Here is a 27,519-nt window from a genome sequence, read left to right on the forward strand (position 1 = left end):
ATGGCCGCATGTACAGATGACTGGAATTGGTACTTAAAAATACATCAAAGTACAAAAGACTTGTTTCACCATGGTAAACTTTAATTTACAGTAGTACTGTAATCTTCATTAGTATTTATGTGTACACTTTTGGAAATTGGTGCCTCCCCCGAAAACTGAATCCTGGATTCGCCCCTGCTGTAAACTCACCAAGTTCGCATCGTAACACACCATATGCCAGCACGGGTGGAGTGCCTGTACAAAATGGCGAGAAACAGAGAAAAGAGTTTTGTGTGTTGGAACATGCGAGATGTTCATCTGTTACTGCAGTGAATGATACATTGATGAACTTGGTGCTAAAAGAATCACAGAAAATCATGTCGTCCGGTGCGGTGCGACTTCTTCTGAATCATCAGGTCACCCATTGCCGAATTTGTTTCATACACACAAATGCATTAAAGAACCTATCAATTTTCCATAAATCCAAGCGAATATCTCGGTTTGTCGCCATTTTGTACAAGCACTGCATTCGTGCTGCCAACTGGTGTGTCACGATGCAAACTTGGTGAGTTTACAGTTATTTTCATGTATTGTTCATATCTGTATGCTCAATACTTTGGAATATACAGTGTTTTGAAATCGAATGGATCATTTATAGTAGCCCTGTATATGGACGACACAGGGGTGTAAGGGAAGACACTAAGATGTCAGCCTCATTTTCAAATAGTATAACCTTGACTCAATTATGCAGACTACCGAGGCTCTGGCGTAAGGACCATGGCCAGTGAAATGCTCTGTCTATGTGTGTTTGTCCCTTCATGTATTTCATTTTATCATCACTCATCATTGTAATTAGCCAAAAGTGGCAGAAACGCGAAATAAAATCAACTAAATTAATCAACAAACAAATGGCCTCCCGATGGCGTAGTAGTAACGTCATCGCCTTGTAATCAAGGGGTCCCCGGGTTCGATAGTCGGTGGAGGTACATGGCACAGTCGTTCGGATCCCACTTTAAACTGTAGGTCCAGTCCCGATTTGCCTTCCTGTGCATAAAGTGGACTTAAAACAACAAATCAATCAATCAACAAAAATGACGTCGTTAACCGCTTCATTATAAATTACTGTTCATACGCGTAGTTTTAAAACTACAAGGGTTGGATAGAAAGCAATGGCAACACTGCTGTCCCGTGAAAGGGGTGAGTCGCAGCGCCAAAAGCGTTTCGTGGCTGATAAAGTAATGTCAGACGAGGGAGTATAGTGAGTGGGAGCGGTTGTATGGTATTCAGTCAAAAACAGCAGTGCTCTGAAGCAGAGGACGAGAGTGCAAGCGCCCTAACAATATGTTTAGGAAAGAAGAACAACGTCTCTTAGGCAGACGGTCAACGCAGCTTACTACTGCACCTTCTTGCAACACCACCTTCGTCTCGCATTAAGAAGGAAGCGACGGCACGTTCTGGCACGGTGTCCCATCATCCTGCTTCACAATGCAAGGTGTCACAGTGCGAACACTGTGACGGCGCTCCTGCATCACTGGTAGTGGGAGGTACTGGAACATCCGCCGTATTCACCGGTATGAGACCGTGTGATTATGATCGTTTTGTCAAAGTGAAGGAACCACTGGGCGCGAAGCACTACGACACGCGCGAAGCCATCATACGTGCTATAGGGCGGTCACTGCGGGACATCGACAGAGATGGACGCGCTGACGGTGTACGACGCCTTCCATACGAGTGACAGAAGGTCGTAGAGATGGGGGCGATTACATTGAAGGAATGTAACACGTGCTCCTCTGCCAATACATTCAAGTAGCAATTATACCAGTGTTGCCATTACATTTTATCCAACCCTTGTAGACCATTGAATTTATCTTAATTTGGTTAAGTATGTAATGCCGTTAAGGTTTAACAACCGTCATGGTAATTTATACTGCAGTAGGATGGCAACGAATATAACATGCATGAATGGATTGTTTTCCAGTACTACAGGGTGTTCATAAAGTCTTGAACCAATGCCGTACGCTAGTGCAGGGAAGGAATGTTTGGAATGGACACCACGGTCACCAGATCTCAAGCTAATTGTATTTGCAATGTAGCATTGGGACAGGATAACCACCGCAATGGTTGCTCTGTAGCCTCACATTTTGAAGAGATTTAAGGAAACATGTTGAAACATGTTCAGACTGATGGTAGACATGTGGAACACGTTTGGCATAAGGGAGACATGGTGTTCATCACTGGCTGCAGACTTCATACAAGCCCCGTTCTATAAATGCAATGAACAAACCACATTAAGATGAATTATAATTATTCTCTTTGGTAATATTGTTAACTCTTTCGTGAATTTTAATATATAATTTTAGGGCGTCTCCGATGGCGTCGTCGCCTTGTAATCAAGGGGCCCCGGGTTCGATCCCCGGTGGAGGCACATGGCACAGTGGTTCGGGTCCCACTTTAAACCGTAGGTCCAGTCCCAATTAGCCTTACTGTGCATAAAGTGGACTTGAAACACCAACTCAATATATAATTTACTTTACAAGAACATACGTCTGGCATAGAAGAAATCACAGATTTTATTGCATTTATTACATATCGTTATACAAAAGGTTTATTATTGCAATTGGACGCATGAGTAACAAAGTAACCACAAACTTGCGTTACAATTTGAATGCTTTGTGCTGTATTAAAATCTAGAAGTGATGCTGAAGGATCTCTCTTTATCTTCTAGTCTTATTGGCTTGGTCCGTGTATACTTGCACAATGGCATTAAGCAGATACTGCTTCTGAAATATGGATAAAAAGAAAAGAACATTATTTCGTAAGCGTTAGCGGCGGCTATTCAGATGAAGTACATGCAGTGATACTTCATCACATATTAATGTACAAAGTGTTTTTATTAAATTATCATGATCACGTATATTAGTATTAAAGAAACGTATTTGTGCATTGTAAGCGCCAACTCCCTCGACAATAGCTTCTACCGTACTGATCCATCCGGAAGTGCAGAGCTCTAGCTATGGAAGCGACATCTATGCACACGGCCGCACCGTTCCATCCGGGGACTCATGCTACCTTCGTTGTCCGAATTGGCGGCAGGCATGGAGTCGGAGGGGAGAGACGAACGGCGCGACAGATGCACGCTCCAACTCGCTGTGGCCCTGCGCTTGGCAGCCATATTGCAACTTGCGCTTTGCGGAGACAACATTTACTGAATACACGATGTAAAACTCTGTGATTCTTGGACATTTTATCGATAAAACTGAAAGTAGAAAAATTGAAAATGAAGAAATAATAAGTCACATTTTTAATATTAATAATAAATAGGTGGAAATCATTGAAACGTGTAGTTGGCGTCTGACTTCTGCTTCCATCCCCTGTGCGCCTACGCCCTAGAGAGCGGTGGGCGACGTTAGGGACGACACCTGGCGGGAAAAGTGACAACCATACTGCAAGGGGACATGTAGATTCGCACGAAATCGACGGCAGACGAAAGCAACGGGAGAGAACGGGACGGAGCGCTTGCCAATCCGGACACGGCCAAAGGTAGCCGTGTTACGTTGGTATGCATGACAACCGTGACGTCACTGCTTGGGATGCGAGCTTTGTCATTACGCAGCTGCAGAGCTACGGGCAGACAAAGCAAGCTACTTCACTTACCTTCGAGGAGTTGAACTGAGTGTGTGTCATTTTCTATAATGAATCCGTGTGTTTTTGTTAGAAACCAAATTTTCTCGTCGCAAAGACGAAGATAAGAACCGAGAATTCCTTCAATTCATGGAATTATGCGTGAATTCTTGACTCCGGGAATCATGCGGCTTGATTTTTTTATCCAAATATTGCGGGAAGTTTTTCACAGTTTAGCATTTACAATATCGATGAAAGAAAGGAAAGAATCAGAATTCTCTCAATTCCTTTACTATGTTAGAGTCCATCCGTTGCAGAACAATCTATCTGACAGAAGAAAGATTATTGCAAGATAAGATATATTGAAGTTGATTAGGTAAATTTTGCAATTAACAATTTTTCGTAGATTACTATATCCCATTACATTTGTGATTTGTGTTTGTGGATGTATTTCTAGTCTGAGTATGTGAAATGACAAATGTATACTCCGCACCTTAAATTGAATATACATACCATTGAATTGAATAGGAATTTTCGGATAAATTGGATACATAAAGGCAGACCCTTTATATTGTTAATATATTTCAGTGGCGTCTCGTCCCTTGGGGCTTCCGGGGCTTAGCCCCTAAAGAAAAACGGACGTATTGACGTAATTATCAATCACCATAACGCATAACTATCACACAGTCTTTTAAAAGGCGATGTTTACCCCACGTAAATTCATCGTCTGCTGCAATGGACACGACAGCGCTCCTAGCGGCATTGATGTCAATTATCGGTCTCCGGGGCACGTCGCAAAGGAAGGCGTGGCCTACACCCACCTACGCTACAGTGAAGGTCACATGCTAGCAGAGAGAGGAGGGGAGAGTGCAATGGATTTGAGTTCTGATTCGGGGCTAGTTCCTTCGCGTCGCGTTCGATCTCGCGTGTTGTACTGTAGTGTTGTGGTGGCTTTCATTCGCTATGTTTGAGTGAGTTTGGCAGGGTTGATGTTCGAACACAAATTGATGAAGGACATAGGCTGTCAATTACAAGACACAAAGAATTTGTCCGGAAAAATAGGCATATATTAAATAGAATTATCGATTGCTTAAAATTCTGTGGTCGACATGAACTTGCTCTACGAGGACATAATGAAAGAGAACAATCTTTAAACAGAGGCATCTTCCCAGATTTATTATCCCTTCATAGAAGAGGGAAAACTAAAGAGGGAACTTCGTGTTCTTTATTGTAGTGAAGAGTTGAAAAACATAAAACTCTATCAGTAGATTGCATCCATTTTTTATTTAAAATTATTTACAGGGTACCTTTTCAGAAACAGTAAAAGTGACAAACATAGTTTTAATAACTCCAGTGGCAACAGCTGAATCTGAACGATGTTTCAGCACATTGAAGCGTATTAAAACCTGCTTAAGAAATGCAATGGGACAAGACAGACCAATGGCCTTGGCACTTGCTTTACAATAGAGAAAGAATACATTTCAAACATAGAGGACTTCAACGAAAAAGTAATAACAAAATTTACTGAGCAGAAGAACAGGAGTCAACGTTCATAGAAAGGTATGTTTCACAACAATACCTGTTTCTTTTGTAATCATATGAATTGTCATTATATTTTAAATTCTTTAAAAAATAAGCCCCGGCCAAATTTAAGGCCACGAGACGCCACTGATATATTTGTGTGTGGATGGTAAGAGGCGGTAATACGTAAGGTTGAAATAGAGAAAACATCTGCTTTTACCCTTGAATTTGAGGAAAGTTCGCCTTGAAAACCTGGAATTATATCTTAATTTTATCAGTCCTAGAGTGAGCACTCTGAAGAAGGATTTTTTACACTTTTTCCTACTTGCCTTCACCTAACTTCAGAGACACCAGCCGCCATTACACTCGTGTTAGGTTATAGTCTGGAGAAGTAAATTTTCTTACATCGAATAGCGTTTTCCATAACGTTTTGATAAAAATTAGTATTATTGGAATACAATAGTCAAAATTAATAGAAATATTGAAAGGTATGCTGTGAATTTGTTATTCCAGTATTTTTTTCCACAAACAATTCTCCAACACTCGTGTTTTGTTTTTCAAAATTTGAGCCTCGTTGGAAAAAAACCTGGGTGAACCCTGCTTAATTTGCAATTTATTTCATGTTTTAAGTCCACTTTATGCACAGATAGGCTAATTGGGACTGGTCGTACAGTTTAAAGTGGGATCCAAACCACTGTGCCATGTGTCTGTAAGGGCAATCGAACCATGGACCCCTTGATTAAAAGCTGACCACGTTACCACTACGCCATCGTGGCAACCCTCCATAAGCGCAACATTAGTGTAATAAATAAATAATAACAGTAAGTGTCACTGCGTGTAAGCTTAAATTAATGCATAAATAATATCGTTTTCCCTCTATGACACACCCATAGCACGCCTGATAGTAAAGTCCGCACCCCAAAAGCACCCGTAGGTTCCTGATACTAGATCCAACTCTAAAATTCCACTGCCACTACCAGGCAAGAAACTTAAGTAAGTAAATTGCATCCGCTAGAAATGTTCTGGATGTTTCAGAAAGATTTGCATGTAAACTTACCCCTATAACATTGTCTGATCCACAGAAGAGGTAATAGTTTGCTCTGTCACACTTATCCTTCAGGACACCTGTGAATAAATACATGCTGAAGTTAAATATACTGTAGTTCTATATATAAGCAAGTAATGACATTCTTAATTTTACATTTGCTTCTACATCAGGGATCGTCAAACAGCCAAACACGAGGTATCGGTGGTTTGCGTAGATATTGTCAGTGGCTCCTGATGGATTTGCTGCACAAAGCCTGTGCGGCAGGAGATTTTCCAATGGCCCGTGAAAATTGTTGGCCACATGCAGAAGATTCTCGCGAATATACTTCCAGTGACTCTTGAGTAGTTGGCTTCACCCTGCAGGTTTCCGCGGAGATATTTCTAGTCAATCGTGAATGGTTGGCGCCACACTGCTGGTTCTAGTGAAGATATTTTCTGTGGCTCGTGAGTGGTTGACCGCACATTGCAGGTGCTTGCGGAGATATTTCCAGTGGCTCGTGAATGGTTGGCTGTGTACTACAGGTGCTTGCGAAGATATTGTCAGTGTCTCGTGAATGGCTGGTTGTATACTGCAGGTGCTTGCGGAGATATTGTCAGTGGCTCATGAATGCTTGGCTAGACACTGGAAACTCTTGTGAAGATATTTCCATTGATTCGTGAATGGTTGGCTGCACACTGCAGGTTTTCGTGAAGATATTTTCTGTGGCTCGTGAGTGGTTGACCGCACATTGCAGGTGCTTGCGGAGATATTTCCAGTGGCTCGTGATTGGTTGGCTGTGTACTACAGGTGCTTGCGAAGATATTGCCAGTGTCTCGTGAATGGTTGGCTGTATACTGCAGGTGCTTGCGGAGATATTTCCAGTGGCTCGTGAATGCTTGGCTAGACACTGCAAGCTGTCGTGAAGATATTTCCAGTGGCATGTGAATTTGTGGCTATTATTTGGCCTCAGGTGACGCGTCTAGGAAGAGTGGACGAATCCAAACACCAAATTTAAAGTAGATAAGAAACACGCATAATCAGTAATTTACTTCTACAGTTGGGTTGTTTATTATCGCTCGATTTGTGTGTGTCATCTCTGATCCCTCTTACAACTCGTAACAAACCCTCTCGAAGTGGGATATTTTTGCATTGCACCTGACGCTATCACTCTTATTTTGTCAATGAACATTTAGGTCATGCTCACTTGAGTTGATGATAGCGTCAAACTGCACTTGCATGCTATCGTGGAAAGCTGAGAAAGGACCCTTATGCAACGGTCACATCTGTCTCAAGTACTGTTATCAGTGGACCAAAATTTACCTCTCTAGATCTGGTAAGTTTTTCTGCCCTGATAAAACCACTAAATAATAGCTCAAGATTAAATACGCGTTCGATAAAGGATCCGTTAGAGTAATTTGTATACATCTGATAAACTAGAGATATTTTGTAATGCTCTGTCCGTCTGTTTATACAACCTTAGTGACAATGAAGTTCGACCAGTCACAAATATAGGAGTGCGTTGTGAAAGAAGGAGAACACATGCATATGCTGAACATATTTTATTCAGCAGGCTACATGGAACAAAGGAAAACATAAATTTCCGCTGCAACGCAGCAATGTATGGTGTCCACACAAAATAAAACATTTTCGTCCATCTACACGTGACATTGAAGTTCGACCACTGTTAGAGGGGATCCTGTTTACCATGGTGTGACGCCGCCCCCCACGCTCAGCAGGCGTTTTCGACCGGGGGCCTTACCTGGCTCTGTAGTACCCGTATTTTGGTGGTGTTTGATGATGCAGTGGACGGTTGACTTGGGTAAGTTCAGTTGGCGCCCTATTTCCCGTTCACTGAGTTCATCCCGTTGCAACTCCACCACTCTTCTCCTCACGGTGTTGTCAATAGGTTTGTCCCTGGCCATGGTGATGATGCACTGCGGTTCCTCGGTGCACAGCACGCGCTTATATACGGCAGACTCCATTATCGTGTCCGTGACTTCATGCTTCCGTCGAATGCGCCACTATCTGGAATTTTCCATATGGGTCTGGTGCCTGGTCGAAGTTCAATGTCACGCGTATTGTTCCCCGTTTTCGTTCTTTACGTGACCTTGGGTGCAACATGCTGGGATCACGATTCTTGCCTGCTCACACGCCTCCTCTTACACACATGCGTCACTTCTGCGGGTCACCCATTCCACCGCCTATGCCTCTGTGCATTTCATCACGTATTCCTTTCTGGTCGAACTTCATTGTCACCAAGGTTGTAAATAAATCTGAATGAATAAAATGTTAGAATCTTTTTAAGTAAGAAATTATCATAAAATATTCAATCCACCCTTTGTAAACTTCCATATATTTTCAGATGTAGGAAGCTGCTCCATCTATGGGTGAGTTTGGTGATTTGTGTTCTGAACAATGAACGTATCTTCTATGAAATTCTATTGGTAATTCCAATGTCAGCTGTTTGAAGTTTGTTTTTAGTCCGCTTTATGCTCAGGCTAATCGGAACTTGACCTACTATGATATCCGAACCACTATGTGCCTCCACAGGGGATTTAATCCAAGCCCCTTGATTACAAGGCAATAACCTTACCACTACGCCATTGAGGAGACAAGCCAATGTTAGCTGTGTAGGAATCCTGAAGGTATGAATTCTGTGCATGTGGCAAAGCCATGCAACTCAAGGTAGTCGGTATAGCGAAGATGTGGAATCTACATTACGAGTTCTAGAGGTATGATTAATATATCCATGGGCGAAACAACACCGAAATTAACGCACAGGAAGCGTGTTTGTCGCAAGTCACGTGATTTTGTTCAACTTCGTCCTTGCGGTGGACGGAGATTAAGATTACCACCTGAGCACTAGTGTCGCCTCCAATATGGCCGCTCCATATAGGATAAATGTTTGTTTACATTCGGTACTAGTACGTAATAGCATGGTAATAGCAGCGTGTTGTCATTGCTGGTATGGCAGAAACGTTTAAATTACGCGATATTTTTAAATATTGCGAATGCTATGTGAATTCCAGGAACTACAACATAACGAAGGTGAAGTTGTGCTGAGAGCGAAGCATTTAATTATGATAGGCAAAAATAACACGGAAAATGCAGACGAAACTAATGTATACGCACTGGTTTTTCAAAGCGGTGCTGTTTCATCTGCACCTTGGATGCAACTGGGCCTCTCAGAAATGATTTCAAAATAAAGCAATTCACCTGTATTGCAAAGCTTGGGCAGGAGAAAGATATAACAATGCCGTTGCAATTCTTTTTCCAAAGAGGCAGGCTGGTTTAATAACAACACAGGATAATATTAATAATAATAATAACAACAATTTCATTGAGGCTATCTTCAGTCTTCACTGAAAATTAACTTACTGAATGAAACAGCAACATAAGCATGTCGATTTCCTTTTTCTGATATACCTTTACGATTACAGACATTAATTAATTCTCAAACTATTTTCATCTTCGAACTTAATCGACTTGCACCTGTTCCAAATTACATACGTAATACATTGTTTTCGAAAAAAAAAATATATTCGTAAAGAACAATTTAAAACTTACTTTCATGGTAATAAAATCATGTTTCGGAAAATAAATTGAACAGACTCGTGCATTCTTCGTAATTTCCTTACCACATTTCAGTTATCCCAATCAGTTGTTCTGTTTGCCCTGAATAATTTACAAATTTCATTTTGTTGATTCCACGGGATGGAAAACACATGTAAGCTTTTCACTTGTCCTGACCCACAAAACGATTTAGAGCAAAAAAACTAAACAGTAGACATTACTTTTTCGCATGTTCCCCATGCTTTGAACGGCTTCAACACAACGAAGTGTCTTACGTGGAGTGGTTCCTGGAAATCTCATCAGATGGCATATCGGATAATTTTAATCGCGAATAGTTTGAGTGAACCCAACAGTCAAGTGATGTTATTGGCTTACGTGCTCGCTTCCAGCATAGCTCGTACTGCGTGTATCCCTTTGTATACTTTTCAAACAGTTTCACGGCTTTGGACTCTGATGAAATGATGTCGAAAAGCCCTTCCATGGGAAAGCCATCTCCATCCAACTGCGAGACAAACAAAAGAGAAATTAATAAACGTATAAATAACTAAACTACGAGAGATTGCTTAACAGCACGGCCATAAAATTAGGCGGGTGGTAGAAGTTCGCGCTGTTGCCACGTCGGAGCAGAACGGCTTTTTGATCCATGTGATACAAACTGACAGTATTCGCTAGAAAGGTCAGGGATGACACAAAAATACCCCGGAGAGAGGTCGGTCTGACGCTCGAACTAGGCAACGCAGCCCGGTTGACGTTGCCACACAGTGCGCGGGAACCAGCGACTTTTGTCCCGCGCACGCTTTCCTTTTCCAATTATGTGGCACCAGCGCAATTCTGCCCAGCCGCCTATTTCCATGGCCATGTGTTTAGGTTTAAATCCATGGGCATGACGAGCAGTAAGATTCTCACTTGTGGAGGCTTCACATGGTCAACATTCTGCAGTGCCTTACTGGTTGGATAGAGTTACATTTTTTTTCTTGTCCCTTTCACCGTACCATGGGAAGTGTGGAAGTTGGGTTCCTCATATTCTCGTTCCTCGCCATAGTGTTGTGGTTATCATAATTCTTAGGGGCTTCCTCGGAAGAAATAGTGAAGCTAGGAAGACGAAGGGGGAAAGATATAAAAACGAGCGAGCGAGAGAGTAAAAGAAATAAGGAAGTCTGAAAGGGAGAGAAGAAGAGAGAAAGAAAAAACTAACTTTAATGAGAATAGAGAGAGAGAGAGAAAGCGCAATTAATGAGAAAAGAGAAATTTAGCAGAAAAAAGAGAGAGAGAAGGCATTTGTTTTCCCTTGCCCGGGAAAACAAATGCTACAACTACCTAGATAGGGGCGGCAAAATCTCCCTCGGACAAGTGAAATAGCGTTACGGTCCAGGTTAAGTTCGTGTGTAGGAACCGGTGACCAACAGTGCATAGTGATTAGCCATATCGAATAGAAAACAAAAACATATATACTTTCAAATTACCACCTCTTTACCTGTAGCCGGGAAGCGGCTAGCTGCATACCTGAAAATCACGGGTAGCGACATGCGTACGAAATGATATAGCCCAAAATTAACATGAAAATAAAAAGTATATTCTATTCATAACCTACAAAAATCAATTTACTACATCTCCCCTCTTTCACTCTCACTTTCACTCACAGAATCAATTCTTTAGGGGTCATCGACACAAAAAATGATACATGACATGTACAGGTTTTATGACAATAAGCCCTGATTATTGCGTTCGCTTTTAATTTTACCTTATTTTTTGTCTCATCAGGTCATTTGTGAATTTTTGCTCCAGTGCTACATCAACTCATTAGCCAGCCCTTACTTAAGTTCACCTTTAAAAACTAGGTCGGTGCGGTGACAATACATTATTTGTCCGGCGTAAACAAAGGCGTCTCAACAGCAATTACGCTCACGTGGGCGGACGTTTTCCTTTTACATGACCTCACGTGGTTTTAAACATAACAATAACCTCCGTTGAGTGACGCGAACATATACTCTCTAGCAGGCGGGACTTAAACACTTCGCCGCGACGAGCAATTCATATTACCAGGCAAATATTTTAACAAATAATCACATACGCGACCTGACGTAGCTAGCAGCGACACAGCGCTGACACATAAAAATGAACAAACCTCAAATAGATTAAACAATTAAGCGGGCGGCGCTTTACTCTATTAGTACGCACTTTAAACAAATACAAAAGGAGCACAAACAACAACGAATTTAAGATCATTAAAAATAAATCACAAGAAATAAGTAAAATTGACCTGAGACAAATAAATTACAAATGATAAGCGCAACGGGAGTTCGGTATGAAGTTCGAGTTGAGTGGGCGTTTTCAAAATGTTGACGAATTTCTAGGGCGTTCTCTAAATATCAATCGAGCCGGGACGTGTTGACATTCATACAGATGAATACATTACCAACTCTCAGGTTTCTCGGTGCATCCTGGCGTCTTCATGGGCGATTGAAATCACTTAATAGTCACACGAAAGGTTTTCCTATTCTTCCTCGGCGTCTCTTCCTCTCGGGGTCGGTGGACCTCTCCGCGGTGAGGCGCGATTCGGACGTCGCATCTGGGCGGTCGTTCTTGGCTCGTCGGCGTCTTCTCCATCACCGTCGGACGATCTCACGCGTCGGGACGTCAACATGGCAGCGTTCGACATATCTCTCTCTCTGTGGCGGCTGGTAGGCATCGTCGGCGCGTCGGGACGTCAACAGGGCAGCGTTCGACATCTCTCTCTCTCGGTGGCGGCTGGTAGGCATCAGGCGGCGTAGCTCGTCGTTTCTTGGCATGTTGTAGGCATGGGTCGTAGTCTTGTCTGACATCGGGCGAATCGAGGGTAACGCCCTGATCTCTCTTCTTCCTCTAGCCCGCCATAATTCTCGATGTTCCTCGTTTCACAAAAACTATAAACGGCGTAAGGTTATCACGGAAACGCAGTCTCGCTTCAACTTCCTCCAGCGGTTGAGGTAAGCGCACTCGTGTAGACGTACTGCCTATCACACACTGATGTTCGCGAAGCACAACAAAGTCCACTGTATACGGAGAGGTAACACGGAGGTGCTCTCGCTACAAGAATCGCGGCAAAACTGTTTATGGAGCGGTAGCACGGAGGTGCTCTCGTTACAAGGATCGCGGTAAGACTGTATGTCGAAAAACCATGTCCTTCGTTTTATTTGGATTTCGAAAAAGGACGCTCTGCGCTCGTTGAAGGGACGCTTCCGGAGAGGTCATTCCACTTCGCTCTATTGTCTCCCAACCCGGACGGGTCGTGCTCGAAGTTTGGTTTCTACGGATTAAGCTTCCGCCTTGCTGTCGCCCATAGCTCAACTGCAATCAGTGCCCACAAACTGATCAATTGCAACCAATTTGATCTGGCATCCGTAATTGTTGCTTGATCGCGACGAAACTCCACACATCCGTCCTTGCACACATGCTGCTGCGCTGGTAAAAGTTTCACTTAAATCTGACCGCTGGAAACCGAGATATTTAAATGGTTGTCATTACGGTCGAATTTCCTAAGCTTTAGACGCATAACGTGACCTTTCAGGTGCTCGCCCTTAAGACACGCGAACGTCTCCTTCCTCCCGTCGGCTTGGCAAATCAAATATATATTCTTACAAATTAAAACACTCAACAATTTGATTCAACACCTTATTTCACCTCTATGGATTTGAATAATAATAATAATAATGATAACGACAGTAAACCTGACTGTCACAACCGGAAGATCGATACAGAGAAAGAATAAAAAGAAACTGGCAGAAAATGGGAGGAAAACCTAGGAAAAAGAAACGGTCAAGAAGAGAGAAACTAAACACGAAGGAATAGGCACTAAAACACTGAGAAATTGTCAAAAGGTAGGAAGAAGATACAAGGAAAGAAAAAGACAAAAGACAGTTTGACACACACTCAATTATCACATAAGTCAATAATACGACAGTCACATATAAAATAATAAACTCAAATACATCTGAGAATTTAATATTTTGTTTTAAATGTATATGAACGTCCCCACTTGTAATCGTATTTTAATAAATTAAAATACAACTTGAAGTTTTTGGTTATCGTACTCTGTCTCGCCATTGAGTTAACATTTTAAGCTTTATTCCTTTTCCGGAATGTCTGGAGTAGCAACGCGCAGAGGCGAAAGCTTGTGGGCGGGGCCAGACTATGCTGCGCTCTCCTGAATCCAGAATTCCCACAGAACTACTGGACCGCGAATGACCAGTGGAGTCTCCCCCTCCCGCGCGACCCTTCTTCTCCGCGCGTTCATTGGACGAGGCACACACCGCAACATGCGCGCAGAACGCGTTCGCGTTCTCTTACTCCAGACATTCCGGAAAAGGAATATATGTCGCCATCTCTTTGTGAGGATATCCTAATATAAAGTGTCACTTACCACTCCGGTTTTCTCCAGGACACAAGCAGGGTAACACTACAAAGAAGAAGAGAATGTAAAGCATTAATTCCGTATACTCTGATTTATTTTTAATTCACAGAATGGCTGATTAGGGACAAGAAGGAAAAGCGTCTCTTGGTAACCATGCCTGGGACTATTATTGAAACTCGAGTCACAATTAGGCTACAGACCCGCCCACAACAAGATTTTACACGTTTCTTGTTCATTCCAAACATATTCTTGGAAAAGTGGTGTAATGGCTTTTCCGGAGACGCCAAAAAGTCAACTTTCCTTCCACGTAGTACAGGGGCGGCTTAAGGACGGGCGACGGCTCCGGGCGCCCTCCTTGAGTAGCGACAAAACCTTAATTTTGATTACATATAAGCGTGGCTATTTGTTTTAAAAAGAGTTGTTACAATCAAGATATTTCATATTGGAAACAATATGAACAAGTGATGAACAGAAAGGAGTTTCGAAAAGGAGGCATAGATGGCAACGCAACGTTAAAGAATATAAATAAATCGTTGGACTATAAGTATCAATGTAGTGAAAGTAAGAATATAATAGGAAGATGTAGAAAAGACGAAGGCAACGCAAAAAATGTCGATAATAGATAGAAAGGAACATTTAAATATTTTTTGTTATTCAACAAGTTCTAGCTTACAGCCAATTGTTAGGCACACATAAGAAAGTACTCAAGAAAGTAACAGTTTTTGGATTGGAGAAGGATAGTTCTAAGTTCTTTGATATATTTATTGAGTTTGAGTGTATTGAGATCTTTTTCACCCCGAAAGTACGCCTGAAGGACATTGGTGCATGTACATTATAAAATACAACATGTTGACATCGCACATAATATATATCTGTACATCAATTGGGCAGTATGTTTTTATAATAGTATAACATTTGTATAATGTAAAATCAAACAAGGACAAACTATATCTTTAAGTGGACTAGTGTTGTAAAAGTACCATACAATCTAATTTTTTTTATATAAAGTTATTTAATTCCTGAAATTCTGTAACTGAACATAATGTATATTCTAATAGCAATTTTTTCATCTTACCTTTAAAGACCGTGGTTCTTTGAAATTGTTTGTAACTGTTTGGTAACGTATTGTATATCCGAATGCCTGTGTAAAAAGGTCCTGTTTGGTATGCATTTAGCCGAACTTTGGGAATGTGGAAGTTATTTTTTGTCTGGTATTGTAATTGTGAGTGTGTATGTTCTTTGGATAGTTCGATTTTGTTTTGTGTATGAAAGTAAGTCTTTCAAGTATGTTCAAACTTGGAAGTGTTAATATGCGATTGCTTTTAAAACGAGGTTTATATGTATCAGTTTTGTGTGCGTTTGCCAAAATACGCAATGCTCTTTTTTGAATTTTAAAAGTCCTCTGAGATTGTGCCGAGTTCTCCCAAATTGGATACAATATCTCAAAATACTTTCGAAGTTTGAGAAGTAGATATTTAGCATACCGTATTGAAACTATTGAATAGAGTTCTTAATTGGTAACATACGGTGTTTATCCTATTTAGACTATTATTTTTCCTGTCTAAAACCGTAAATATGTAATACGGTCAAGGTTTTTATTGCGGGTGGAAAGTTAGGGATGGGAAGATGGAATGTAGGGGCGCCAAAAATTCACTTCGCCCGATGGAGAATTTCATCTTGAGACGTCCCTGACGCAGTGCACCCTGGACTGCATTTTGCAGACTATCGAGGCTCTGGCGTCTAAACGGCTAGTATATTCTCCGTGGGACTGGTGTTGTGTGCTGTCATAACATATGTTTGTGATTGTCCTTTCCTCGATATTATCTTATCATCCTTCATCATCATCTTCGCAATTAGTCAAAAGTGTCAGAAACGAGAAGTAAAATAAATCAATTCATTCATATTATTGGAAATAGTATCTCGTTCCTGGCATTCCTGGGTTCGATCGCTGATGGGAGTACATTTTAGTGTCTCGATTCCCATTTAAAGTTGTAAGTCCAGTCCCGCTTAACCTAACGGACTTCCAGCTCCATTAAGGTCTTCTTCCGATAACATATTGGTTGACGCTATCACATTGTAATCAATGGGTTTCGAATTCGATTCCATTTGGAGGGACGTTTCACAGCGATTCAGATCACACTTTAAACTGTAGGTTTTGTCCCGATCCACCCATCTGAGCATAAAACAAACAGTTTGAAATGTTGTCAACCACTTCGGAAGGTCCTCTGTCCTTGTAGTATGCCCTTGAACTAACGCAATTATTGTAAGCTATCGAGTCTCTGCCGCCTGGACTAATAGCCAAATCATCCATCGTTGGATCATGTGTCGTCCAGTGGTGTGTCCAGATGTGCGAGGAATGTCCCTTTACAGCCTCATGGCATGATATAGCCTTAACAAGGAACTTATCACCATCAGATTGCTTCCAGACACACTTTCTCTTAACCCTACAAACCTTTTAGAGTGTTGGTAATAAGTGGTTTGTCTCTGCTGCAATAATAACACGGAGGCGCAGAGTGGGGTGTGAAGGTAGCGCATCTCACATTGTCCGCTTCGGTCAAAATGAAGGTGGTATCAGGGTTGACTCAAAAAATCAAAGGAACCTTTTATTGTAGGCTGGGTGAGTACCAGAGGCGTTTCAGGAAGGGACATTGTCAGTAGTGCCCACCTGATACCACGCACCCTGGGAATCAAACCCGGGTTCCTCACACGGCAACAACTGATATGATGTGATGACTGAAAGTTGCCACAGGATTTACTGAATATATACAGGGTGACTGGTAATTAGATGTATTCCCTGAAAGGGGTTAAAGTAGAGACAATTTGCAATAAATTTGACCATATGATACCCCGTCCGAAAATTAGTAATTTTCGAGATAATCGAATTTCTGTTGTTTTTTAAAAAATGAAAATTTTCTACATAAAAAGATGAATTGAGAAAAAACTGCTCATTGTATGGCACATATTTAAACGTTTTCTGATAGTTAACAAATAAGTGGTTCGTTGAAAAAAAAAAGTTTTTCCCAAATAACAATCACATGTAAGTAACGGGTGGTGTCTAAACTTACAAGTGATGATAAAAAAAATGCACTCTTAGTTTACTTGGCAACGTATTTATAACAAAAATGGTATGATGCGAAGCGTACAAATTACTTAAATTACTTCCTTGTGTCATCTGCTATCCAACGAGGTACAAATGTTGCTAACATTCACATTTGTGTACAAGAAATAATACTTCATTCATCTTCATGTGAATGGAATCAATGAACAATACAATTAAAGAACATTACACGTCTTGCTCAAAGTGGGCATCTCCGTTACGAATGCAGGCATGCAGGGTTTTACGGACATTTGGTCTCTTAACTCGTGATGTGATGGTGTCCTTGATGTGTTGACCAGCTGTTAAGATCCTCTCCCTGAGGATCATACATACATACATACATACTATATATGTATTTATACACTATAAGCGAACGATTATCTGGCTTAGTAGTAACGTCGTCGCCTTGTAATGAAGATGTCCCATGTTCGATTCTCGTTGGAGGCACATAGTGGTTCGGATCCCACTTTAAACTGTAGGTCCAGTCCCGATTGGCTGTGCATAAAGTGGACTTAAAACACCAAACCGATCAACGGGTATCGAAATTTCAAGTTAAACCACGAGACAAGTACACTGACATAATCAAGGCAACTATAATAACAAAACTTCTCTGGCTAGACAGAACTGAGCTTGAAATTACCAGGGCGCTCTTTCTGATAGAAACGTCACGTAGTAGCTTTCAAGCTCATCAAGTGGTGTTTTTTGGTGTTTGTTTATGCTAAGTAACAGACAGTAACAGCAAATACACTACATTTGTGTCCGACACACAACTTACTTCAGCACCAGAGAATGCAAAATCTTTCATGGGTTCCTGAGAATTAGGCTTCTGTCTCATTCCGTTTGGAAAAGTTGCAAGCATCTTTCGCACATCCTCTGCAAGATAATTACCATTCAATTAAAGCATGATCTACACCTTGTGCTGCCAACAGAACATGTTTAAATAGTAAGTAGATTGTGATAGATGCTCTGTTTGTGGTAAATGATATTTGTTCCTTGTGAACGGTTATGAGTTAATGCGTCAAAGGTTAGTTTTATTTATTTTTCAATTTTTACTGTTCATGTTCTTCTATTTGTATTTTATTGCATATTGGCTTTCTTGTGTTGCTGTATTTTGATGTACATATGGCTCTTCCTGATTGGCGTACGGAGGATTTTTTTTCGGAATTGTAAAAGTGGACAGTACATAGCTTTGTTCTAGAGGGCTGGATAAACAATGACATATTTCGTATATTTTGAGCTTTTCACTATCAAAATTGTACTGTAAGACAAGAATGATAATCGAGAATCATTTTAAAAGGAGTTTGCATTTACATCCTTCCATTTTGTCGAGTTCTTAACGAATTTTAATTTGAAAATGAAATTTTCAAATTTCATTCACAATTTTTATTTTTCTCAAACCTTCTGGAGGGGCTGTAGTCCCATATGACTACGTACGCCAGTGAGTGCTCTACTGTCGTCGCCTTGTAATCAAGTGGTTTCGAGGTCTATACCCAGAGGAAGCAAATAATGTTTCAGGTCCCAATTTAAACTGTACGTTCAGTCCCGATTGTCCTTTTTGTGCCTAAAGTGAACTTAAACCAAAGTTCAAACTGTAATGGATAAATATTTGTTAAGTAGCATAATAATGAAAAATGTAATGAACTTGTAATTTTTTCGGTTTTATAGTTGACTAGTTGTATCCTTGCGGGTGACCTTGGCTACTCCTCACACAATGAGAGAGATGTAAATTCCTGTAGTTGTCACCAAGTCGCCTTTTGGTTGGTCGACAGTAAGGGCAGAATGCAAAGAGGATGACGGGCAGTGTTGGCATATGACATCACAGAAAATCACAGAGGAGAAATGCAACACTGAAAGCTTATTACATATGCATTATTATGTTATAAACGAACGAATTAAATATTTTATACTGATCATACTACGTACAATAAAAGGAAGGTAGTCATTACTGCCACAACCATTTTAAGGAATCAGATTGGCTGACGTGACGTCATTTGTGTGAGGTTAGGTTAGATAGAAGAAGAAGAAGAAACAGTGTTGTACAAATTCAAACCTAAAAAGAAATAGTACTCAATACGAGAAAGAATAAAAAACGGTGAAACGAGAGAAAAGAAAAGGAACATTAAAATATATTCTGTGATTAGATTAACACATGACTTGGCACCCTTGTTGATTACATATCCTGATCAAGACTTTGGAACAGTCTACATAATGTATAAAATAAAAGTCATAAACGTCAGTAATACAAAGGCGGCATATGTTTACTATTTAAAATAAATTGATCACTCGTCATTAATGGTGCACGTCCTCCGGCTAAAAAATGTAACTACGGCTTCTGCAGTAAAGCTTAATAAGCAACATAATTATAAGTGCATGGTTACAAGAGGATAAATTAACGAACCAAGTTCATTCACACTTTGTTATCTTGCAAATACTGCTCAACACTGTCCTGCATAGAGTATAATGCATAACATAAATGTGTAGATCAGGTAATAAAAAATCTCTAAATTGTAAATACTGAATGGAATATTAGCAGTGAAGTAAACATGCTGCCATCTTTTTATAGTTTTCTTTAAAAAAATTGACTAACGTATTATTAGGCAATCATGTCTTTGTTGGGTTACAAATGTATCCATACTTTTGTCTTTGATCTGACGGACGATATTTTATTATCAATTTCGTGTACATTATGGTTAACTTCTATGTATGTACAGTGGGAGCCATGAGTATTACGGTGCAAATTGTCCATGGCTATTTTCATTAATTTTTCGGTAGCCTACTACTTTACTATAGGGGTGACACCTATAAATCATTTATTTCGCACTTTTTTAAATTGCTGACGTACTATTCTGGAATGCGGAACATTTCTTTAGGTGAAATAATGAATTTCTAACGAAAATAATGTATATTTCTTACATTTACGAGTACTTACTGTTACTCGTTATTTCGATTCCGTAACACACATTATGGTGAAAGCGTACTGGTTCTTCGCGCGTTGTGAGAGGGTTTTGTCGATTTATGCAGTGTTGCAACCTTGTTCACCGGAAAATACCTACTTTCGTGCACGGATTTGAAATTATGCTAATACCTCGCAAACCATTGACATTAGCCCCACAAACCATTCACGTTAGCCCCACAAACCATTCACGTTAGCCCCACAAACCATTCACGTTATCCCAAAAACCATTCACGTTAGCCCCACAAACCATTTTGCGTAAGGTTAGGTTAGGTTAGGTTAGGTTTGGCAAGCATAGTTAAAAAAAAATAAAAAATAATAATACTCGACACGTCATGTTCTAGTGAAAACACGGCGAGTTTGAAACACTGACTACGGGGTTTACGTTATCCAACACACGGAACCTTGTGCTCTCGTGCAGAAAGCAAATGGCGGCAGCAGCAACAGCGTGTCGGACAGAGATTTTCGCAGAAAACAACATGTATTCGCATTAAAATGGATCAAAACTACATTCACGAACTTCCACAACGCTACAGAAAATGATTTGCGTAAGTACTTTCTCCTGTAAAAAGTAAGGAATCCGTCACCCCTATAGTAAAGTGTTACCAATTTTTCTCTTACATCCCATGTGTTTCTTAAGCGATGGATTTTTATGTATGCTGGTGCAGAAGTTGAGTTTTATTTTAATTCTTGAAGCTCTTATTGGGTCATATAAAGTGCAAGAACATAGTGATGGGCACTTTGCAGGGTAATACTCATGGATCCCACTGCACAGTCGCCAGCAATAAAAATGAGACATCCAGATCCTGAAATGTTCGCTTCCCTGGAAGTTGTTGCCTAAATCTACGGCGATCAGTGGATTTTAATAGAAAACTTTCAATGGAATCTTCTATCAACGCCGTAGAGTTAGGCAACACACACAACGCCTTGTAGGGAAGCGAACATTTCAGGATCTAGGTGTCCCATTTTTATTGCCGCTGACTGTACAAATTTATATACCCTTGAATTCGTTACATTTGTTAGTTCTGATTTAGCATAATTGATTCATTCTTTTGGTTTATTTTAGTTCGCTGTTCTGCCACTTTTGGCTAATCGCGAAGACTAAGATGAGCGATATTATGAAATCAAGATGAAGGGACACTCACAAAGAACACAATTCTCTGAAGGACCCCGACTGTGCTAACCACTTCCCCACGAAGGTCTGCTCAATTTAGTATTAAAAATAGTCATAGGGCCTGAATAAAATGGATTTTTTTAGTAAAAATAACATATTTTTTGCACTTTTAAATTGAAGAAAAGAATATTACATACATGTAATTAACAAATATTGCTTGAATGATGAGCAAGTTTGCATTTGGGAAATCCAATAGAATAGAATAGAATAGAATGGTCTTTATTTAAGCAGGCGTGTTTCGGCCTCATGGGCCGTTCTTACAACCAACCCTTGTCAAAGATACAATAAATGAATAAAAACAAAAAGAAAGAAAAAAAACACATAATGATCATGATAATACAATAAAGATAATATAAAGATTATACAATGATAAAATAATACATTGAATAGATTAGTATATATACTGTTGAGTAAAGATAAGTAATAAGTCTTCGGTAGTTCAATGTGTGTGCGGGGGGGGGGGGGGTAGGTTAGGTATGCATTATATGATGTATAAGTGCAGGTGCAATTGTTAACATATGAAGGTTAATGAAGTTGTTGGGACAATAGTAAGTTCTTCAGATTTTTCTTAAAACTTTGATGGCAAATAATGTTAGTCAATGGTGCAGGCAGTTTGTTCCATTCCCTGATCCCTGTAACAATGAAGGACTTGTTATATGTGGCGGTTTTATGTTTGGGGATTTTTAGATTATGCTTCTTGCGAATATTATGTTCGGCTGATGTTCTACGAGAACAGATCTTATCGGATAAGTATTTTGGGGAGCCACTCTTAAGTATTTTGTGCATCAAGGTGAGTGTTAAGTATTTTCTTCTATTGTTAATGTTTAGCCAAGAAAGTTTCTTTAAATAGGGGGATACATGTTCCTTTCTGTTTAGGTTAAATATGAAACGTATACAACAATTCTGAATTTTTTGAAGTTTATAGTTTAGGCCCTGGGATATATTACTGTACACTGGAGCGCAATAGTCTAATGTGGATAGGACGAGTGCTTGCATAAGACGATCTTTAACATTAGCGTCCAGAGTATGTTTTAAATGATACAAAGATTTAAGTTTCCCCATACAGTTTTTCACAATAAATTCAACTTGTGGCTCCCAATTTAAGTGTCTATCGAACACAATTCCCAAGTTTTTGCTTGTATCCACTTCGCTTAGCGGTATACTGCCAAGAGTTGGAGGAGAAGGTGCGTTTTTGTGAAGTTTCTTAAGGGTACCATGAGTTCCTATGGTCATGAAGCAAGATTTTGATGGATTTAATTGAAGAGAGTTTCTCCGTGACCAATTTGTTATAGCATCAAGGTCGAATTGAAGTTTGGTCATCGCATTATCGTAGTTTTCTGTATTACACTGAATATAGATTTGCGAATCGTCAGCATACTGATGGTAGTGGCAATATTGGACAGCGCGGTCGAAATCAGCTACGTAAATCATGTATAGTAGTGGACCCAATATACTTCTTTGAGGGACGCCTTGTTGAACAACTAACCAATTAGAGTATGTGACTTCCGGTTCCCGATATTTCACACGTTGTTTCCTGTTGCCGAGATATGATCGAAACCAATTTAACGCGTTTCCGGTAACGCCATAGTAATACAGTTTGGCCAATAGAAATTCATGATTGATCGAGTCGAACGCTCTTGAATAGTCCAACAAAACTAAAAGTGTAACTTCATTTTCATCTATTCCTTTACTTACATTGTCTACGATATCTACCAGCGCAGTGCAAGTACTATGCATTTTTCTGAAACCAGATTGAAAGTGTGGTGTATATATATAGCCTCAATCCCACCACTGACTCACTGACATAAATGTTCTCCATGAAGGAAGCCCAGGAGGCGAAAAACGCCCGATTACGACCCCCCATGAAATTGTCCCAAATGACCGAGAAAATTTAAAAATCGCTCAATTAGCCCTTCTTTAAGGGTGAAAATGCCCTTTTTTCACGTCCCTAGCAACCGTTTCCAAGGCTTTTCTTTTTTGCTCACATTGTTTCCTTCAATTCTTAATTGTCTAGCTACATTATATTTGTCACAGATCACACACAGATGAATCAACACCTGGTTCAAAAAGGTGCCTTAAACAAGGGTGACATCTACATAAGGAGTTTCAGCCCAGACACAATTACTTACGTATATATTGGTAAACTCAATGCGAAAATATTATCTACATCGTGGTTGTTTTAACTAAATGTTTAGAGGTGTAATAACAACCAATTATTTAGAGTTTTTGCCGTGCTTGTTGTTGTCCATGGAAACGGACGTTGCTAGGGAACTTAAAGAACGTTTACTTTCACCCCGAAAACTACTGTAAGGGAATTATGTTAGACTTTTCGTATTTCAAAACATGAGCGTCAGAATTTATTACGGAGGAGAGGTAGGAATTTGATGGGAACGACGGAAAACAATTATTTTTCTATTACGTTTACAAATGTGAAAATGTCAAAAGACGTAAATATTGTTTTCTCAATTTAATGTCGCTCTTGAATTCGTTTATACAAGAAATCTAACTAACTATCTTGAAACAGTTATTGCTTACTCACTTTATTATTAAGAAAATAGACAATTCTGAATATTTTGTATATTTGTACCATATTAGAGCCCGTACACACACAGAGTTACGTTCAAAACTTTCCAAATAAGCGAGACGTATATATTGGTAAACTCAATGCGAAGATATTTACATCGTGGTTGTTTTAATTAAATGTTTAGAGGTATAATAACAAACAATTATTTAGAGAGTTTGCCGTGCTTGTTGTTCACCATGGAAACGGACGTTGCTAGGGAACTTACAGAAAGTTTATTTTCACCCCAAGAACTACTGTAAGGGAATTATGCTAGACCTTTCGAATTTCAAAATACGAGCGTCAGAATTTATTACAGAGGCAAGGTAGGAATTCGAGAAGAATGACAGAAAGATTGCATTTCCAATTTAGTGTCGCTATTGAATTCGTTTATGCAAAATATGCAACTAATTATCTTGAAACTGTTATTACTTACTCAGTTTATCATTAGGAAAATAGACAATAACATTTTGACTATTTGTACCTTATTAGAGCCCATACAGACATAACGTTACTTTCTAAACTTTTCAAATTAGCGAACTTATACACTTGTTTGGCTTCATCCAATAAAACATGCAGACATTTTAACCCATCTATAACATGATTACGCCCACAACGTGGCCGAAGATCACGCATGCGAGCGTACAAGACGTGGCCAAAGGCCACGTCGAAAGTACGCGAGTCTATATATATAAAAATGAAAGTATGTGTGTATATATGTGTGTTTGTTCCGGCATAACTCTCGAACGCCTGGAGCGATTTCAACCAAACTTGGTACACGTAACACTTGCAATCTCGAAAGAAATAATGTGGGGTAAGACACCCCTGGCACCCCTAGGGGTGGGGGTGGGAAGGGGTAACATGTAAAAATAATCGATAACGACCGATATTAGTGTGGAATCCATAGTTTTCGGGGTCGCTAAGATGAATAGTGACAGACCGAATGCCGCTCAACTCCAGGACACCCCTGTCACCCCTAAGGGTGAGGGTGAGAAGGGGTGACATGTAAAACGACCGATATTGGTGTGGAATCCAATCCATAGTTTTCGGAGTCGCTAAGATGATTAGTGACACTCCCAATGCCGTTAAACTCCAAGACACCCCTGGCACCACGAGGGGTGGGGTGGGAAGGGGGTGACATGTTAAACAACCGATATTAGTGTGTAATCCATAGTTTTCGGGGTCGCTAAGATGAATAGTGACACTCACAATGCCATCAACTCCAAGTTCATTTTACACTCTTGTTAGAATTCATTATATTCCTGTCTAATACAAGATTGGATAAATACATACCCGGCAATCAGCTAATATTTCATAAAAGTGACTACTTGAGTGTTTCTTAATGGATGAAAATTTCCCTCTGTTGCAGAATATGTGGATCTATTGGGGAGGATTGATTCCTGGAACCTCCCTCTCCCTGCCGCACGGCTCTCACCTGTGCAGTAAGTACCCATTGGCGGATTTAGAGGGAGGGACACGGGGGTAGCAAAAGAGATGACTGAGCATTATAAAAATGTTAATAACATTATGTTACAACGGTCAATCTTTTTCCAGATAGTAAAAATAAAACTAAGTGTAGCACGAATATATTTATCGGAATTATATTTAGCCTACTAGACAAATAAGTCGATACCGAACATCGAATCCGGAATCACGTTAACTGGGTCATAAAGCGAGGTCCAATATTCCCGATGTTTGTGACAATAATTTCCGAATAAACGAATTTCAAGTGTATCCCTTTCTTTCTGTAATCATTGGTAATATAAACTATACAACGATATACAACTACTTCTATTACACAAAAAAATACTAATGCTGTCACCTTATAATCAAAGGGCCCTTGGTTCGTTTCCTGGTAGAAGTACATTGAAGTGTAGTTCGGATTTTGCTTTGAAGGTCCAGTCCCGATTAGTTTATCTGACCACAAATTGGACCTAAAGTGAATCCTTGTAAATGTCGTGATATGAATATGGTATGTGGGTGTGTGTATGCAACTATATATTTGAGGCTGTGCTTAATACCTAGAAAAATGTGCATATTATATTTCCAATGTTACATATTTTATGCTTACAACATTTTCTGTGCCCCGCCCAGAAAAATCTAGTTCCGTCTATGTGGCGGCGGTTAGGGGGGCGAGGGGCAGTTACCCCCTCACTTTTCGACACTTTTGATCACACTGTGCTAAACCTTATCTACAAAGGAAAATATACTGTGATAAGCACCACGCTCCAGCTGAGAATTATTGAGGATATTGATGATGTCATAAAGCATATGTAATTTTAGGGTACGTTTTAGAAATTTTAGCCCACATTTTGGTTGTTTTAATGCATATCTGCATACATATTTTAGTCCTAATTCACACACTTTTACTTACCGTATGAGGTAATTTCTAGCTGTGTCAAACAAGCAGTATGAAAATCTCTTGCCTGAAATTAAACAACATACTTGTACTTGATTATGACAAATAGATGACCATCATACACTCATATTTTCTGCACTCATAATTTCGTAACTAATTTATAAGGTTGTTTAAAACAGAAAAAATACTGTTTTATTAAAAATTGCTTTTTACTAGTTATATTACATTAGGAGTTAATTTGAACTAGACCTACAGCTCGGATTTGCTATAATTACTATAATTAAGAGGAAATTTGGAAGTGCACAAAAGCAATTGTACAACCCTCTGGTGCCACTTATGATATGTGTAATACAGAACATTATCGTTTGTTATGATCTGTCCTGGCATCTATTGGGAATATCGCTTAAAGAGAGTACAAAATAGCTTATACAAAGTTGATTTCATCTTTTAAAAGAATGTACAGTATGTTGACTTACCTTTTGATAGTATTCGAGTTTGTTAACACCATAAACCTGAAGGAACAATGACCAGACGATGCACAAAACAACAAACATTTTGAACAAAGAACTTGAATCATTCTTTATGCAGGGTATGTTTCAAAAACACCACACAAAGCGTAAATAATTGTTATCAACACATGAAGTCGTACCGCATTTTCCTAGAAATAAAGTCTGGTCCCGTTTTCTCACATGCAAAATGTTCGCATCAAAACGTTCTGCCTAACGTCAATTTTTTACGAGTGAAGAGAATCCTCAATGCAAACTGAACGTCCCCGTTAAATTAGATTGTGAGATCAAGCGTGCCAGGTCCTCACAGCGAAAAAACACTATTGTATCAAGCAATAAACACCAGAATAGAAAAGAAATGCAAGCGTTAGTCAATTTTTTATGGGCTCCAATAAAAGGAACATAGTACTGATCAGCCCTGGCCCATATCCATGGTAACGGTTGAAGTTTTTGCGTGCGATGACGTGTAACCGGCCAAGTGAATGCATCACTTCAATGTGAAGTCACATGAAATGACAGAACGACAGTGTGCAGTATGCAGATATTAAACACCAGAACAAGAACAATGTCTAGATGAGGATGTGTAGCTACTACAGGCTGTGGAAAGGGAGATACGATAGCCACTAACGCCGTCAAACGGGTGGGCGGGAACTTTACGTCACATATCATGAAGAAGTACTCTCTCTGTCCCATAATTTTTGTCCGGTACACCTTTGTTTGTTGTCTCATAATAATTGCCCGATATTCAAACTGTGACAT

At 39.9% G+C, this 27,519-nt stretch overlaps 2 protein-coding genes across 2 annotated transcripts in view; one reads left to right on the forward strand and one right to left on the reverse strand.

Annotated features, from left to right (window-relative positions):
• Positions 1-2,531: 2,531 nt before the first annotated feature.
• LOC146002398 (uncharacterized) lies at positions 2,532-26,977 on the reverse strand. Its single transcript, XM_083140155.1, has 7 exons — positions 26,731-26,977; positions 26,270-26,321; positions 17,984-18,081; positions 14,121-14,156; positions 10,097-10,223; positions 6,179-6,246; positions 2,532-2,759 (listed from the first exon to the last, which is right to left on the reverse strand). The coding sequence occupies exons 1-7, from the start codon at positions 26,806-26,808 to the stop codon at positions 2,694-2,696; spliced, it is 525 nt and encodes a 174-aa protein (XP_082996281.1). The 5' UTR covers positions 26,809-26,977; the 3' UTR covers positions 2,532-2,693.
• The window catches only part of LOC146002396 (uncharacterized), a 52,483-nt gene continuing 49,110 nt past the window's right edge, over positions 24,147-27,519 (forward strand). Inside the window, exons 1-2 of the mRNA XM_083140152.1 lie at positions 24,147-24,221; positions 25,265-25,337. Coding sequence (XP_082996278.1) covers positions 25,268-25,337 — 70 coding nt within the window. The 5' untranslated portion in view covers positions 24,147-24,221; positions 25,265-25,267. The remainder of the gene's footprint in view (positions 24,222-25,264; positions 25,338-27,519) is intronic.

The sequence above is a fragment of the Lepisma saccharinum genome, chromosome 18 (genome assembly GCF_977018435.1).
Source record: "Lepisma saccharinum chromosome 18, izLepSacc3.1, whole genome shotgun sequence".
NCBI lineage: Eukaryota > Metazoa > Arthropoda > Insecta > Zygentoma > Lepismatidae > Lepisma > Lepisma saccharinum.